The following is a 15,828-nucleotide window of genomic DNA, read 5'->3' as shown; positions in this document are numbered from 1 at the left end:
CGGAGGCAATGAGGGGTTCAGTGTCTTGCCCAGGGACACTTCTACATGTGACTGCTGGTGGAATTGAACCCCAAACTCTCCCATTGAAGGACAACTGCTCTAACCACTCAGCCACAGCTGTTCCTAATTGTTGAGATTAATTGTTCAAACTCTCAACATATTTTAGCAGGATGTAAAAAGGATGTACTTACCTTCCTGTATCTGCATATTGTCCATGGTATACTTGTACCGGGTACCTTCTAATAATCTTGAGCTCTTTGTCCTGAAGTTCTGCTGGTTCACAGAAGAGATTGGGTCTTTAGACATGTCTCAAGGTGAGGACAGACGGTTTGGTGCAGAGAGAATGGGACAGAACCAGGTAAGTTGGCCAGAAGTAATGTTCTGTTGTGAGGTGAATCTCAGTATTTGTGTTAATATGAATAAGAATGCGTCAACATTTGATTTTTATGTTCTCAGTGGTAGATTAACTCGGGCAGATTTGTTGTGCCGCATATTTTTTCTTCTCTTATTCACAACAGATCATGCTTCTTGTTTTAAAATATATTCTGAAAGAGTTAATGAAACACTGCAGCACGGTGGAGCAGTGGGTAGAGCTGCCACCTCTCAGTGAGAAGGTCGCCAGTTCAAATCCTGGCCCGGGACCTTTCTGGGTTGAGCTTGCATGTTCTCTCTGTGCATGTGTGGGTTTTCTTCGGGTACTCCAGTTTCCTCTCACAGACTGAAAACATGCATGTTAGTCTGATTGGTGACTCTAAATTATCTCTAGATGTGAGTGAGAGTGAATGGTTGTTTGTCTCTATGTGTCCCTGTGATGGACTGGAGACATGTCCAGGGTGTCCCCCGACTCTAACGCAGTGATGGCTGGATATGGGCACCAGTGACCCCGTGACCTGAAAAGGAAGAAGCAGGTAAAGATGATGGATGGATGATTTAACACTCAAATAATGGAGTTATTCTCCCACCAGTGACCAGGTTAAGTAAAACATGTGCATGAATCCCTTTGAAATGTTCCAGACTGGATGTGGACGTTTGGTCAGACTGCACATCATCAGCTCATCAGCCTGTCGATACAGTCCAAGCAGGTGGCAGACTTTGACCCCGGGGCCACCACGGTGTTTAAATAAATCCTACCACCAAGACAGGAAGGTGCCTCTGACCCAGAGTCAGTGTTGTGTGAAGGAAGGTCCCTGCTCGTCGCCCAGTGACTGCTGGGAATACGCACCAGTTCCCAGTGAATAACAGAAAATGAGCGGTGGTGAAAATAAAACATGTATCTTAATGTTGGAGTACTGAGCTGTTGACCATGTTTCCACAGGCGAGTCATTAACCAACAGATGAGGTCACTTTATGTTTACATTTATGATTTTTAAAGGACTTCTTTTGCTGATTCAATAGCGTTTTCCACATTTTCACTTTGTGTCAGGGAAGTTCTTAAAATGAACAACTTGTAAGTTATGGCTGTCAAACATCTAATCTCTTTCGCTGCTTGTTTTAGTGATGCAGCGTTTTCAGAACTGTCCGTAACATTGATGAAAGCATCTGTTTGAGCTGAGGCCAGTTCAGCCATTCATCATTCGTCTGTGCAGTGAGGGAAGTGTCAATACAGCCTCCAAATGTCCAGCTGTGGACACCTGAAGGACTGGACACTGAAAACACCAGGTCCATGAGATTATACTGGTTTGATGCATCATCTGACCTGTGAGCTTTTACAACTGTAATAATAATGAACTGATTATAATAACATTAATAATAATAGCAATAACACAATTAATATTATTATTAGTTGAAGTTGTCTTGTGCGTGCGAGCTGGACATCCTGTCCCTGTTTCATTCTTCTCTCTCTCTCTGGTCACGCGCCTTTGATTGTGCGCGCCTCCCCGGGACTGCTGGTTCTGATCCATCAGAGAACAGCCGGACTGTGGGAGAGGGGCAGGTTTTCCTTCTGGACCTGGGACCATGAAGTCTGTGGTCTGACCGCGCTGCAGCCTGAACCACCAGCAGCCCCCACACGTCTCGGGGGGGGGTCCCTGTTTGAACAAGTTCTCCACCTTCAGTCCAAAGTGCAGCTCCTGCTCTGGTTTCTGTTTCTTGGAAGTGGATCTTGAAAGCATCAAGATTTCTCCTAAAGCCAGGCAGCAGGACCGTCCTGCGCTCCGGCTGGTGGGCAGGAAGCGGCTGGTGGCTGCGGGGGTCTTGGGGGTCGTCATGGTTCTGCTTCTGGTCGTTCTCATCCCGGTTCTGGTCAGCTCAGGGGGGACCGCTGCGCACTACGAGATGCTCAGAACTTGCAGGATGCTGTGCGACCCGTTTGGCACCAGGTCTCCAAGCAGCACCGCCACGGCGGACCCGCTCCCAGACGGCAGCCTCGTGCACTCTTTACCCACTTTCATTCAGGGACCGAAAGGAGATCCCGGTCGACCAGGAAGAATGGGTCCGAGAGGGACTCCAGGTGAGCCGGGACCGCCAGGTCCAGCTGGTCCACCTGGGGAGAAAGGTGAACCGGGTAGACCCGGTTTACCCGGACCTCCAGGACCCAGCGCGGGCGCGGGCGCAGTGAGCGCGGCCACGTACAGCACCGTGCCCAAGATCGCCTTTTACGCAGGGCTGAAGAAGCAGCACGAGGGCTACGAAGTGCTCAAGTTTGATGACGTGGTGACCAACCTGGGGAACCACTATGACCCCACCACCGGGAAATTCACGTGCTCCATCCCCGGGATCTATTTCTTCACGTACCACGTCCTGATGCGCGGAGGAGACGGAACCAGCATGTGGGCCGACCTGTGCAAAAACAACCAGGTGATTTTATAGATGTGATTTATTCAGGAGGTTTTCCTCCCAGTTTGGTCCCAGACGGTTCCAGGTCCAGGTTTGGACTCAGGAGCAGGTCTGGTTCTGTGATGAGGACAAGCTGCTTCAGATATGCAGAGAGTTCTGATCCAGGTTTCTGCTGGGACTTTACAGAACTGATTCATGTGAGGACGTCTCATATTTAAGTTTTATTAATCAAATATAAAATAAAGAGACTCCAACAAAAGTATTCGGAGCTCCAGGACCATGTAAGTTGAAATATAAATACTTTATTTGAATGTTGGGGTTCTCAAAGGTTTTGGGCTCAGGGACCCCCTCATGTTTATTAAATACTTTTATTCAGTTTATTTAATGCAACAGAAATATTCGTGTAACATAAATACTTAAGACCTGTTCTTTAATAGTGTTAGTACAATTTTTATACTTTTAAACATGAAGTATTTTTCTTTCAAGACACTTAATTAACAACATTTTTAATTTCAATTTACAGAAAGGACAGTTTTGAGAAAATGAACAGCATCAAAAAACACTTTTTAAAACTTTACCTGTTCACATAATGAACATAATAAATGTATAGTTGCTTCTTCAAATGATCACATAAAACTCTTTACATCAAACTGAACAGAATCAGAACCGCAGAAGTCAGAACACGTCCCAGGGCTGAGTTTGTAAGAACATTTTGAATAAAGTAGATGTGATTTCCTGCATTTTGGTTTATTTTAATAGGCTATTAAACATCTACGTGCTTGGAAAAAAAAGTTGTTGTTGTTGTTGTTGTTGTTGTTGCGGACCCCCAAGCACCGGCTCGTGGACCCCCAGAGATCTGGGGACCCCAGTTTGAGAACCACTGCTAACCTTCTTCTGTACATTTTTCAGCCTAACTCATTCCACAAGTTTTGTACTATCACATCATTCAGGACGTTCCTGTCCTGACTTTTGGTATTTGTGCTTTTTTTATTTCTATTTTAAATATTTAGCTTTTCCAGCATCGACAGTGATTTGAGTTCTTTCCACATGTTCAAACTTTTTGAGCTGTTTAAAATCATTGTTCTGCTCATTGGACCTTTTCTTCTGGTTCTGCACATTTTCAGCTCCTTTTCCTTCATTTCAGCTTTTTTTTCCTGCTATTAGCTAATTTCCTGCTCCATGGGTTTCATTTCAGCTTTTGATGGATTCTTTCAGTCTTTTAAGCTTATTTTAGCTTCAGTCAGGTAATTTTACTTTCTACTAATTTCAGCCTTTGTCTGATTTCTCAACATTTAGGCTTTTTTTCTGCTAATTTTAGCTTTTTGTGCTCTTCAGCTTCTTTCTGCCAATTTCAAATTTTTTTGTGCTTTCATCGAATTTCCTGCTAATTTCAGCAGTTTTGTGCTCCTTGTGGCTTTTTCCATGATCATTGACACTATTTTATGCTCTTTTCCTCTGATTTCAACATGTTTCTGCTATTATTAGATTATTTCTGTAAATTTCAGCCTGTTCATCAACTTTCAGATCATTTTACTGAATTTAAGCATTTTGAGCTCCTTTCTGTTTCTTTTGGTTTCATCTCAGTAAATTTTAGAAATATTGAGCAAAAATGTTGTTTGGTAATAGCCAACAGTGACCCTGAACACACCTAAAGGCTAATTAACGTTTTAAGAGGACTATTAAAGCTGATGCAAGCTGTCAGTGTAACAGTTCGTACTTGAGCTCTTGAGGCAACTGTGTAAGTCAAACTTCATAACTGGACATGGATCATAAATGATTTCTATTAATTTTAGGGTCACAAAAGGGTTTATGAAAAAAAAGCTAAATATTTCAAAATGTAAAAATTGCACAAATACCAAAAGTCAGAGCAGGAATGTCCTGAATGAACCAACTAAACATTTTGATATGTGAAATGTTGAAATAGCACAACATTTGCTAAATGAGTCAGGCTACGTGCTGAAAAATGTACAGATTAAATCCAATCCTTCCTTCTAAGGAAGCCAGCAGACACATTGAATCTTCACTTTGTCTCAGTCTCCCGTCCTGAGCAAGCACAAAGGAGACAGTGGAAAGGAAAAACTCCCTTTTAACAGGAAGAAACCTCCAGCAGAACCAGAATCAGGACGAGCGTCCATCTGCCGGCTGGGGTGTGAGAGGACAGGAAGGAGAGACAAACGAACACAGAATGACACGTCCAGATGTAGGTCCAGATGTAGGTCCTGTTGGAAGAAAAACCAAAAAACACATGTTGAGATGTGAATAATTACAAACAGGTAGAGTAGAGCAAGTAAAGACAGTAGTATAGTGAAGAAATGTGGTCAGTTTCAGTCTAAGCCTATAGCAGCAGAACTAAGGGACAGCTCAGGAAACCCAACACTAACTATAGGAGTTATTGTGTAGCAGCTCAGATAAAGATCAGCATTTCTAAGTCGGAGGCCATGGTCCTCTGTATTAAAAGGCTGGACTGCAGTTTCTTTGTTGAGAGTGAGATGCTGCCCCAAGTGGAGGAGTACCTCAGGGTTTTGTTCATGCGTGAGGGAAGACTAGAGCATGAGATAGACAGATGGCAGCTTCTGCAGTACTGCCTACTCAGTATTCTGTTTGTTATCTGGGAGAGGCTCGAGAGTTGAGCCAGTGCTCCTCCACAGGAGACAGATGAGTGTTCAGGCATCTGTAAGGATGTCCCCCGGTTACCTCCGTAGGAACTGGGAGGAGACCCCATGGAAGACCCAGGACATGCTGGAAAATCTATGTCTCTCAGCTGGCTGTGGAATGTTTTAGATTTTAGATCAGAAAAGCTGAAAGAAGTGGCTGTGGAAAAAGATGTCCAGGCCTCTCTGCTGAAACTGCTGCACCCACAGCCTGACTCTGGATGGAGCGGCAGGCAGGGATGGATGGATGGATGGATGGATGGATGGATATATCACATTGTGCAGTATCCTGTATATTAAACTCCTCTGCCCTAAAACATAGAAAGGAGATATTGAGTTTCTAATTGGACAAAGAAGTTATTTCTCTATTGTTGAGACATCAACCTTGATACTGTATGTTTTTAGATATGAAATCATAAATCTGAATATATCTGAAAAATAAAATATATTCCTGAGGTTGTATTTCACATTATGGGAATAAGTCTCACATTTTCCTGATATTTAGTAAAATAATGATAGTAATGCACCTTGAAATATGATTAATTCTTTCTATCCCCTTGGATTTCTAAATATTATAAACACTGATTTCGGGTAAAAAAAAAAAAATCTGGATTAATTTGGATTAGAATCATAGAGAGGTTAAAGTTGTCCTGCTTTTGCATAAAAAAACTTAAAATACCATAAAGGTATTTAACCCTTGTATTGTCTTTGGAGAAAAAAAAATCAGTCCCAGATATATTTTTGTCCAAGTTTTTATCTTTTATTGATTTATTTTTGGGGCACAGTCCTTCATTTTTCTCATCAGAACTTGTTCAAGTACTTCCGTAACCTCATAGTTCACTACACGCCCACGTTCCTCCAGGCTTTGTCACACTGTAACGTTTTAGAGTACTTGTGTCAACATACTTACATTTTGTCTAACACACTGGCATACACTGGAGATGGAATTAAAAAATCAACTGGAATCCTTTTTTGCTAACTAGCTGAACAAATATCTAACCTTTGAGTAACTTATCCATAACCTGTCCCTAACTTATACATAACTTATGTAAGCGTATGACAGCATTTTGGACTTGTGCAGAGCTTATGATCAACTCTAGTGTAACTTGTGCCCAACATGTTGGAGCATATTGTGACAAGGGCGGCTGTCACACAGTGACGTATAGCATCAGCGTATGGAAAAACAGCAAACGCACAGATGTAACTGGCCTAACTTAGTTATAAGTTTTGAATAAGTTACCAGCATGCTGATGTACGATGGCATGTTAGTCGTATGTCAGTGCCAGCCACAAGTTTTCTACATGCAAAAATGCTCAGCGTATGAAAACACGCATTGATGATAAGTTAGACATAAGTTACAGGTGCAACAAAAACAACAAAGTCCATGCTCAATAATCCAGGTATGCAATCCAACATTTTTCAGTCAGGTCATCTGGACAGTTTCTTTCTTTTGTGCTGAAACGTTTCGCCTTCGATCCGGAAGGCTTCATCAGTCAAAGAAACACACAACAAAACTGATTCTTCCTCCAACAGCTTACTCCAAAGTGGAACAAACCAGTTCTTCTTGTGATAAGATGGTCTCTTTGGTACGCACCCTCCTCCATTGCTGGTCCTCTTCCTTGTTGACAGTCTTGTCAAACTGGTTGAAAACAACAAAGTCCATGCTCAATAATCCAGGTATACAATCTAACATTTTTCAGTCAGGTCATCTGGAAAGTTTACCAAAGACACCATCTTATCACAAGCAGAACTGGTTTGTTCCATTTTGGAGTAAACTGTTGGGGGAAGAATCAGTTTTGTTGTGTGTTTCCTGAACTGATGAAGCCTTCCGGACCGAAGGCGAAACATTTCCGCACACAAAAAAAAGAAACTGTCCAGATGACCTGACTGAAAAATGTCGGAGTGCAACAAAAAGTTGCGCACAAATTCAAACAAAAGTTAATTCTTTACTCCGCATTTGTTTTCTTGGCATTAAGCTGCATTTGGGAAATGAACTAAATCAGTATTCTGCTGTGCACAATAATACAGTGTTAATGATGCTGGATGAGACTTTCTTCATAGATGAGATGAAATGCAAGTGAAGTTAGAACTTGAACATCTGAAGTTTGGGGGAGAAATCCACTCTTTTTGTTTGTTACCTGCTGGTTAGCTGGTTAGGTGTTCTGCTCCAGTGTGCCTCTGTATCCAGCTGTCTTTCTTGAGTAATCACGTTGAGAGCGGCATGGCATGGGAGTGCCACAGACATGTTTGTGTGTGTGAGGGAAGATGATCGGGTACAATTGCTTCCTTACATGCATTTTTGGGCATTGATAGTATATTGTTCGCTTTTAAATCCAGAAATGGCACCATGGGCTACATACTGTACACTGTAATATATACATTTTGAAAGGGCCACTTGTCTAGTCCAGAGGGCAAAGAGCAGGTGCTCTAGCGCCACCTGAAGTCTATCTGTGCACATCCCAGTCTCTAAAAGTGCACGGTTGACTGTGGCTCACGTTCTTTACATGCTGAGGGGCATTACAGTATATTAACATATTCAGTATACAGCTGACAGACCAAGAACTTACTAAACATTTTTAAAACTTCCAACTAGTGTATTTGTATTTGGGGGTTCCACTATACATAGGGTCCACATGGTGAGCAACTCATCACTCCTGCTGGATCCATGAAGTGCAGAGGTCTGATTTTGTAATTTGTTCCCAGGAGATAAAGAAGAACTATCCACCAGTGTCTCCTGGACTACTGGTGGGCTCTCCCTTTTACTCACTGTGGACAGTTAGCAATAAATTGACCAGGCTTACGAGAGTAGATGTATTCTCTGGTGGACAAATGCCTTTGTCTCTCTTTAGGTGAGAGACATGTGCAGCCACTCTGCACAAGTTCTCCCACTAGGAACATGGATCAAGATGTAGCCTGATTGTCTTTACAGTTACTGTCTTTGGGATGCAGGAAGTTAGCGAGAATGGAGGGTTTCTGGTATCTGTAGCTCTGTTGATGTTTCCACTCCCTCGACCGATTATCGATCCTGATTGCCAGGTTGATCATCACATCCAAAGTTTCCGGCTTGTTCTGAGAAGCCAAATGATCCTTTTATTTTTCAGAATCGATATAAGCACCTTGTAGGACCTCATCAATCCAGCGAGTTTTTTCAGCAGCAACCATGTTGGATGAGAAATATTTAAGGGCCAAGTATGGAGCCCTGAGGGAGACCATAGATCACTTTTGCAGGAGTGGAAGTGACCCCATCTAGTTCTACACACTGCTGCCTGTTTTCCAAGTATGCTTTAAGACAGTTAACAGCCCGTTTTTGAAGCCTGAGGGCTTCTAGTTGACACACAAGTATACTATGATTCACAGTATCAAAGGCCTTCTGCAAATCAAGCAAAACCATACGTGTGAGGTTATCTTTGTCTTGCGCTATTTTGTTATGTCAGTAAGATGAATTAAACATGTATCTTTTTTTCATGCAACCTTTATTCATACAGGTATCACATCTGTAGAGTAAGAGGGTCTGAAACCTGACTGGGACTCATATAAAAGCTGGTTCACCTGATTGTAGACCTAAGTGGTAAAATAACCTCATCCCTAACCATCTATGAGCTGGTGCTTCCCTCTGGCAGCAAACTCCTATTTTGGCCCACACTTGATCCCTTTAAATTTTTTCAAGTAAAAAATTCCTTTAAGTCTGATGATAAGTCTGTGACCAATGAAATTTGAGTTTGTTGAACATGTGACCTTTTGTCTGGGGGTGGAACCATCTTCTTGGGCCCATAGCTAGCTTGGACACACTGCCACCAGATGGTGTTATACATTTGACTGTTTAGCATGTTTAAAGTTAAATAACTTTGTACAAAAATGTCTGTGATATGCATGAACATGTTGAATTGCATATTTGATTTAGTAAATACACTTTTTGACATTATTTATGTGCAGAAAAGGTAATTTTTCATTTGTTGCCTCAAGGCAACATTGTGTAGTTAGACAACTTTTGTTTGACATGCACATGAATGTAGATGAGCAGAAATGCATAATTCTCTCTCTAATATATACTTTCTGTTGTATTATCCACTATTACCCACAGGAAATGGATGCAAAAACATTTTATAGATGCAAGGAACTAGAATGAGCAGTTAGACTTATTCCTTCTGACACCGAGAGTGACGGTGGAGAAGAGTGGACCCCAGAATCAGATTTGAGGGAGAGTTTGAAAATCAGGGTTCAATCAGCAATGTAGGGGGGGGGGGGGGGGGGCATCAGGAGGTGAAAAGAGGCATATGACCTACTCTAACTGTATGTTTCCTGGTTTCTTTTGAAAACAGATGGCCTGTTTAATGATAGTGAGTTTGTGGATAAAAAGAGTAGAGATGATGATGATAATTTATCAAAGGACGATGTACCGCCTTCACTTAGGTGGAGAACATCTCACACTTCCAACATCACTAATTACACAGAATGACAGGCCTGCCTTCAAAAATCAGACAATATCATGTCCTTTCTACAAATATTTCAAGATGCAAGAATCTGGAGTGTAAGAGAGGTCATCCCAGCTCCACAATTGCTGGGGAGTATGAGGAAACGAGGAGAAGAGGACCCACTACACCCATTCAAGTCTCTGATGTGTTTCTGGATGCCGCAGCCCATTGGATGGTATTGGATGTAAACAAAGAGAGATGCAGGGTACCAGGATGCAAAGGTACACCTAAAGCTACTTGTCAAAAATGTGGTGTCCACCTCTGCTTCACATCCTGCTCCTAACTGCTTCATGAGGATATTATATTTGGAACAATAGAGACATCTTGCATAAAAACAAACCCTTATTTTACCCTAATTGGTTTATTCACAACATAGTTTTAGTTCATCAGTTGCTCAACACTGATGGATCATTAATGTCACATCAAGAATTTGTCATAAAATATAACATTATGATCTCTATTAACAAATTTAATATTGTAATAAAAGCAATCCCTACTGGAGTAATTATTTTACACAGAAGTACAGCAGGACAGAATCCAACACTGTTATTACCCTTTGAACCAACCAAACCTGAAATTGGTCAAATCTGCTTCTCCTCAACTCGTAACAACAATCGTCGTAAACGTTCACTATTTCAGAAAGATGTTGTGTCAACTCCATATGTGGTACCTTATTGGAACAACTTTATTAGTAACCTTAACTGGAAAAGGATTTGGACTTTACCAACCAGATACATGATAAATAATAAAGTAAGAGAAGTATCATTCAAAATTATTCATAGATTTTACCCATCCAAAGTTTATTTACAACGGTTTAACAAGGATATAAATATAATTTGCTCTTTTTGTGATGAAAACCCAGAAGATGTCTTTCATTTATTTTGGTCTTGCCCCTTCTCGACTCAATTTTGGAAAAGTATTTGTATTTTGATTTCTACTTTTATAGAACCAGATCTCTCACTTTGCTTTGAACATGTTCTGTTTTGCTTCACTGACCCAAAATCTAAAGAAAAAGTTCTATATTATTAATCGTATTATATAACTAGCTAAATTGCATATTCATAAATGTCGATACACTAATCAAAAACCTCGTATCTCCATTTTTGAAAATGAGGTCAAACAATACATCAAAACTATTAAATATCCCACCAACATAAAAACTTGCACCTTATGTGCTCTCTTCAATATTTTTATGTAATATTGTCAATTATTGTCTCAGTGTTTGTAACCCCCTGGTGTCGGTTATATCATTACTTTATACTGCATTTTATTGTATTGTTTTGTACTTTTTCAAAAAGATTAAAAATATATAAAAATAAAAACTGCTTCATGAGGCTCCATGTAGAATAATAAAGACAACCCTAATTCAGTCAGCACCACACAGAAACACACTCGGCTAATTTCTAACCCACTGATTAAAAATCAAATTCTGGTTGATTTTTATGTTGAAATTGTTATTGTTAAAGTAAAACTTACTCTAATTATTTATTGCTTGTTCGTTCCACAATCAATTATTAAACAATACAGTATAGAACGTTGTGGTGTTTCAGTACCCTTATACAGTGGTGTAGGCTACATTTTCGTAGTGGATATACTGTGCTTAGAAACCAAAGTACAATGGTGTAAACGTCAATTTATTTTGATTTTTAAGCATATTGAACATTTCCAAATTTCTCTGACGCTTATATTTGAATAAATGTACAACAAATTTTGTACAACAGTTGGCTTTGTATTAAAAACATGTTATAGAATTCATGAAACAGTATCAAGGCAAAACATGTTCAAGTATTAAGTAATAAGCACAGAATAAGCACATCTTCACCACTTGCTCTTGCTGAGATCGGATGCTTCTCCCCTCCCTCTCTGCTTTGCTGCTCTGTCTGTCTGTGAAACTGCTCGTGAGACTCTCTTCATATCCTCCGAACCATAATTATGGACTTGTTTTGATCAGTTGGTCCCTCTACTCAATTTACAACATTTGTTCAAAGAGAAGACAGGCTTTAATAACAGCTGGATATCTCATCGACTGGAAGACTTGATGATGTGTCTTTCTCTGCTGCCATCTGTGGATTTTAAGGACGCATATTTATGATTTTCGATAACTGGTTCCAGCTTTTTGGATTCAGCTGGTTGCTGGTTTTATCTAAAATCAAGGAAGTCGTCGGCAGCAAATTTGGACCTGATCACGCTGCTTGCCTTTTTGATAGCTTGGTTCATGTCTCGAGTACCCAGACTCAAATGCTCAATGCTTTGGGCTAAATGGATCAGATCTTAGGGATTTTACTCAGACACGTTCCATCGGTGTGGCCATGTATTTTGGACATTTCAGAACCGAGTGGACCAACACAGACTCAAGGTAGATTTCATTAAGTTCAGCCTGTCCCCAAAACAACTGTGTGTTTATCTGAAGTTGGTTCCCTTGGCTGGTTTTGAAGGCCACCTTATCTGAATTCGCCTGGAGAACATGTGATCTGACATTCACCACCCCCTCATTGAGGAATTTCCAACTGATAACCAGATGGAACCAGCTGAATAAACTATGTGTCATCATTTCAGGACTCTTGGATTCTCATAGATGTTATTCTTGGCCATTCCTCGACATACCTCAAGAATGTTTATGGATCTCACCGGAGGACATTGACTGATTACAGTGACCTCGAGAGCATCTATAAGCGTTGTTGACCGCTCATCTCCTATTGCAGAATGTCTACGTAAATATGTGCTTGTTTGTGCGAGGCGTTTTTTTAATATTAGAGTTTTTTTTAACTCAGGCAGGAAAAAAAAGTCTGATATGAAATTTTTGGGCCTCCAACTTCTACATGTGTCCAGTTAACCTCTGTTTTTTTCTGTCCAAACAGGTCTCACTTGTAAATGAGTCTCCGAGGCTCAATGTGATTTATGTGTTTAAATAAAGGTTGAATGAATGAAAAGCACAGAATTACGGTATACAATAATTCACTGGATAAGCGAATGTAATAAACAAGCACTGCATGCTGATACATTGTTACGGAAGAGTTTAACTGCTGTTTAGCTTATCAATAACACATGTCTAATGATATGTTATGCATCATTGGGCACTTTTAAATGGGTATACTGAAATTCTCAAGCCTTTCTAGTGGGTATACGCCGTATACCTGTGCATCACGTAGACTACACCACTGCCCTTATAGCATCTTTTTGCCCTGAAACAACAAACCAAAATCTGCTTTATCATTTTATGATCAGTATATTATCAGACCCCTAAGCTCCTAAAAGCAAGGGTGATTTTTTTTTTCACCTAAAATAATGCCATAGTGGGCTAATGATGGGAGCATCCAACTCACATTTTTGAACATCAGAAATATAAGAAAAAAGAGTTAAACCACTATGAAAAGATCACTTGTGTTCTGACACTTAGTGACTGATTGGTTTCATACAATTGCTTATTGATCTGCCTAAATATGTTAGAAGCTTTTACTAACAAAGTGACATGTGCCATCAGCGTCCAAAATTGAGGGTATCAGTTGAGTATTTATTTTAATTTTAGTCAGGTGACTCATGTAATTATGATTCTTATTACAATAACAGGGGTCCGGTGATAAAAAATTGATGTTTTGAATTGTACAAGAATGGGAAATTGGTATAGGCCCCTAATAAAAACAGAAATGATCCATACATCAGATCAATGACAAAAAAAATCATAAGCAAAAAGGAAAGTTTTTTAAAAGCACTGATTAGTAATAAAAATGCAATCTATTTTTAAAGTGTTTTGTTTGAGCTGCAAAATTAACACAAATATCTTTGAAATGTAATAAAAAATATTGTTGCATTTTTGCAACTTTAATGCATAAATATTCATTCAACCTTTATTTAAACAGGTTAGTCTCATTGAGCCTCGAGGACTCGTTTACAAGAGAGATCTGTTTTTAACCAAAACCACAGATGAGGTACAGATAACAATAGACAATCATAAAAAAGCATATAAAATGAAAAGTAAATAGAAGAAATGAAATAAAAATGAAACAAAACAAAAAAAGCTACACTATAAAGCGATGTAAAATAGTAAAAACACAAACATGTCTGCATTGGTTTTTCTATGAACTTAACAGATGTTTAAAATCTGGTCAAGGTCGAGAGCTTCAGATGTTTTTGCAAGATATTCCAGGAAACAAGAGCGGAGTAGGAGAAGGTCCTTTAGCCTAGTTCAGTCCTCACTGAGGGAACACTGCAGGTAATAAAGTCCTGAGAGCGCACGCTGTAACTGCACTCACACAGAGACATGTAGGAGGAGATGTATGAAGGCAACAGACCAAGAAGTGATTTAAACATGAAAATGTACCAGTGAGAGAGTCTGCGTGAAGTTAATGATGACCAGTTAACCATTGAATACAGGGTGCAGTGGTGGGTACGATAATCACAGCCAGTTATGAATCTTAGTGCACCATGATAGACAGCATCCAACATCTGCAGCATCCAACATCTGCAGGATGCTTGTAGGAGCGTTCATGTAAATAATGTCACCGTAATCAATGAAGGGAATGAAAGTAGTAGTGTAGTTACAACGTGTTTCCTAGCTGTCAGAGTTAGACAGGATCATTTGTGAAAAAGAAACCCAGTTTTACTTTCAGTTTCTTTACCAAGTTTTCGACATGAGGCTTAAAAGAGAGTTGTGAATCGACCAAGATACACAAGTATTTGCAAGAATCAACAAACTCAATAGAGACACCATTCGAAGATAAAATAGAAGGAAGAATTGCTAATACAGACTTTTTGTTTGAAAACAGCATCAGTTTGGTTTTATCAGCGTTATCATGTCTTTAAAGAATAAATGGACACAATCACAACAGCCTTTCAAACAAGTTCCAGTCCAGATGTCCTGCTGCAAAGAGTTGTTTAACAGGAAAAACAGAACGAGGCAACGAGAATCAGTTGATCTGTTGTGTTTCCTCCATGACAATGGCCTTTCCTCTGTGTCTTTGTGCTGATCCGGTTTTCAACATCACATCTAATCTGTGAAGCAAAGCAGTGCTGCAGCTCCGCTTCACCAAGCACATCCTCTCCTGTCTGTCAGCTGCTAACTGTACCCCTGCTGCAAGCATCCCTAAGATTGCACCAGCAGAGACACACTGCTGAAGATCACGATGGCCCCTAACATGCTCATGCTGTTTGGCATCTTCAGCTGGATAAAGAAAACAAGTTTAATAAAATAAAATTATATACATAGGCTCAGACTGTTTATAGGTTTTTTAGGGGAGAAAAGTTGTCTCATTTTATGGTGTTGACTGTAGACAGTCATTCATCTCTGAACTTTTAGTTGACAAGTCCTATGAATTTTTCTTTAATTTTCTTTATTGTTTTAACTAAAATATTATCTAGTTTTCAACACATTCATGTAACTTTTAGCTTCCATTATTCAAAAGACTCTCAGTTATCTAACACCTTCTGTTAGGGTTTTCCTTGTTGCTTGTCTTCCTTGTGGTGATAAACCAGTAAGACATCAATATGATGCTCTCCTGGGATGAAGGAATGATGATGAGGAAGAGGGCCAGCACCAGAGGAGGGAGTGTGCCAAAGAGACCATCTTAGCACCAACATACTGTAACTGGTTTGTTCCACTTTGGAGTGAGCTGTTGGGGGAAGAATCAGTTTTGTTGTGTGTTTCCTTGACTGATGAAGCCTTCTGGATGGAAGGTGAAATGTTTCAGCTCAAAAAAAGAATCTGTCCAGATGACCTGACTGAAAAATGTTGGATGATGAGTTTTAAGTTTGCAAATTAGCATGAGCAAGGAGTCCTTCTACTCATAGTAAACAACTTTTATTAATAAAAAAGTTACAGTTTGGAGAATGGATTGTTAAGAGGCATTTCTTTTTCTGATGCAATCTCTAGATAGATAGATAGATGGATGGATGGATGGATGGATGGATGGATGGATGGATGGATGGATGTATGG

At 40.0% G+C, this 15,828-nt stretch overlaps 1 protein-coding gene across 1 annotated transcript in view; it reads left to right on the top strand.

Moving 5' to 3' along the window:
- The first annotated feature begins 2,181 nt into the window (after positions 1-2,181).
- The window catches only part of c1ql3a (complement component 1, q subcomponent-like 3a), a 19,348-nt gene continuing 5,701 nt past the window's right edge, over positions 2,182-15,828 (top strand). The window contains exon 1 of the mRNA XM_037694303.1: positions 2,182-2,796. Within this exon, the coding sequence (XP_037550231.1) occupies positions 2,206-2,796 (591 nt within the window). The 5' untranslated portion in view covers positions 2,182-2,205. The remainder of the gene's footprint in view (positions 2,797-15,828) is intronic.

Source organism: Nematolebias whitei, chromosome 20 (assembly GCF_014905685.2).
Source record: "Nematolebias whitei isolate Nwh7 chromosome 20, NemWhi1, whole genome shotgun sequence".
Taxonomy (NCBI): Eukaryota; Metazoa; Chordata; class Actinopteri; order Cyprinodontiformes; family Rivulidae; genus Nematolebias; species Nematolebias whitei.
The sequence above is the reverse complement of the archived record's forward strand: the minus strand, read 5'-3'. Positions and strand labels throughout refer to the sequence as shown.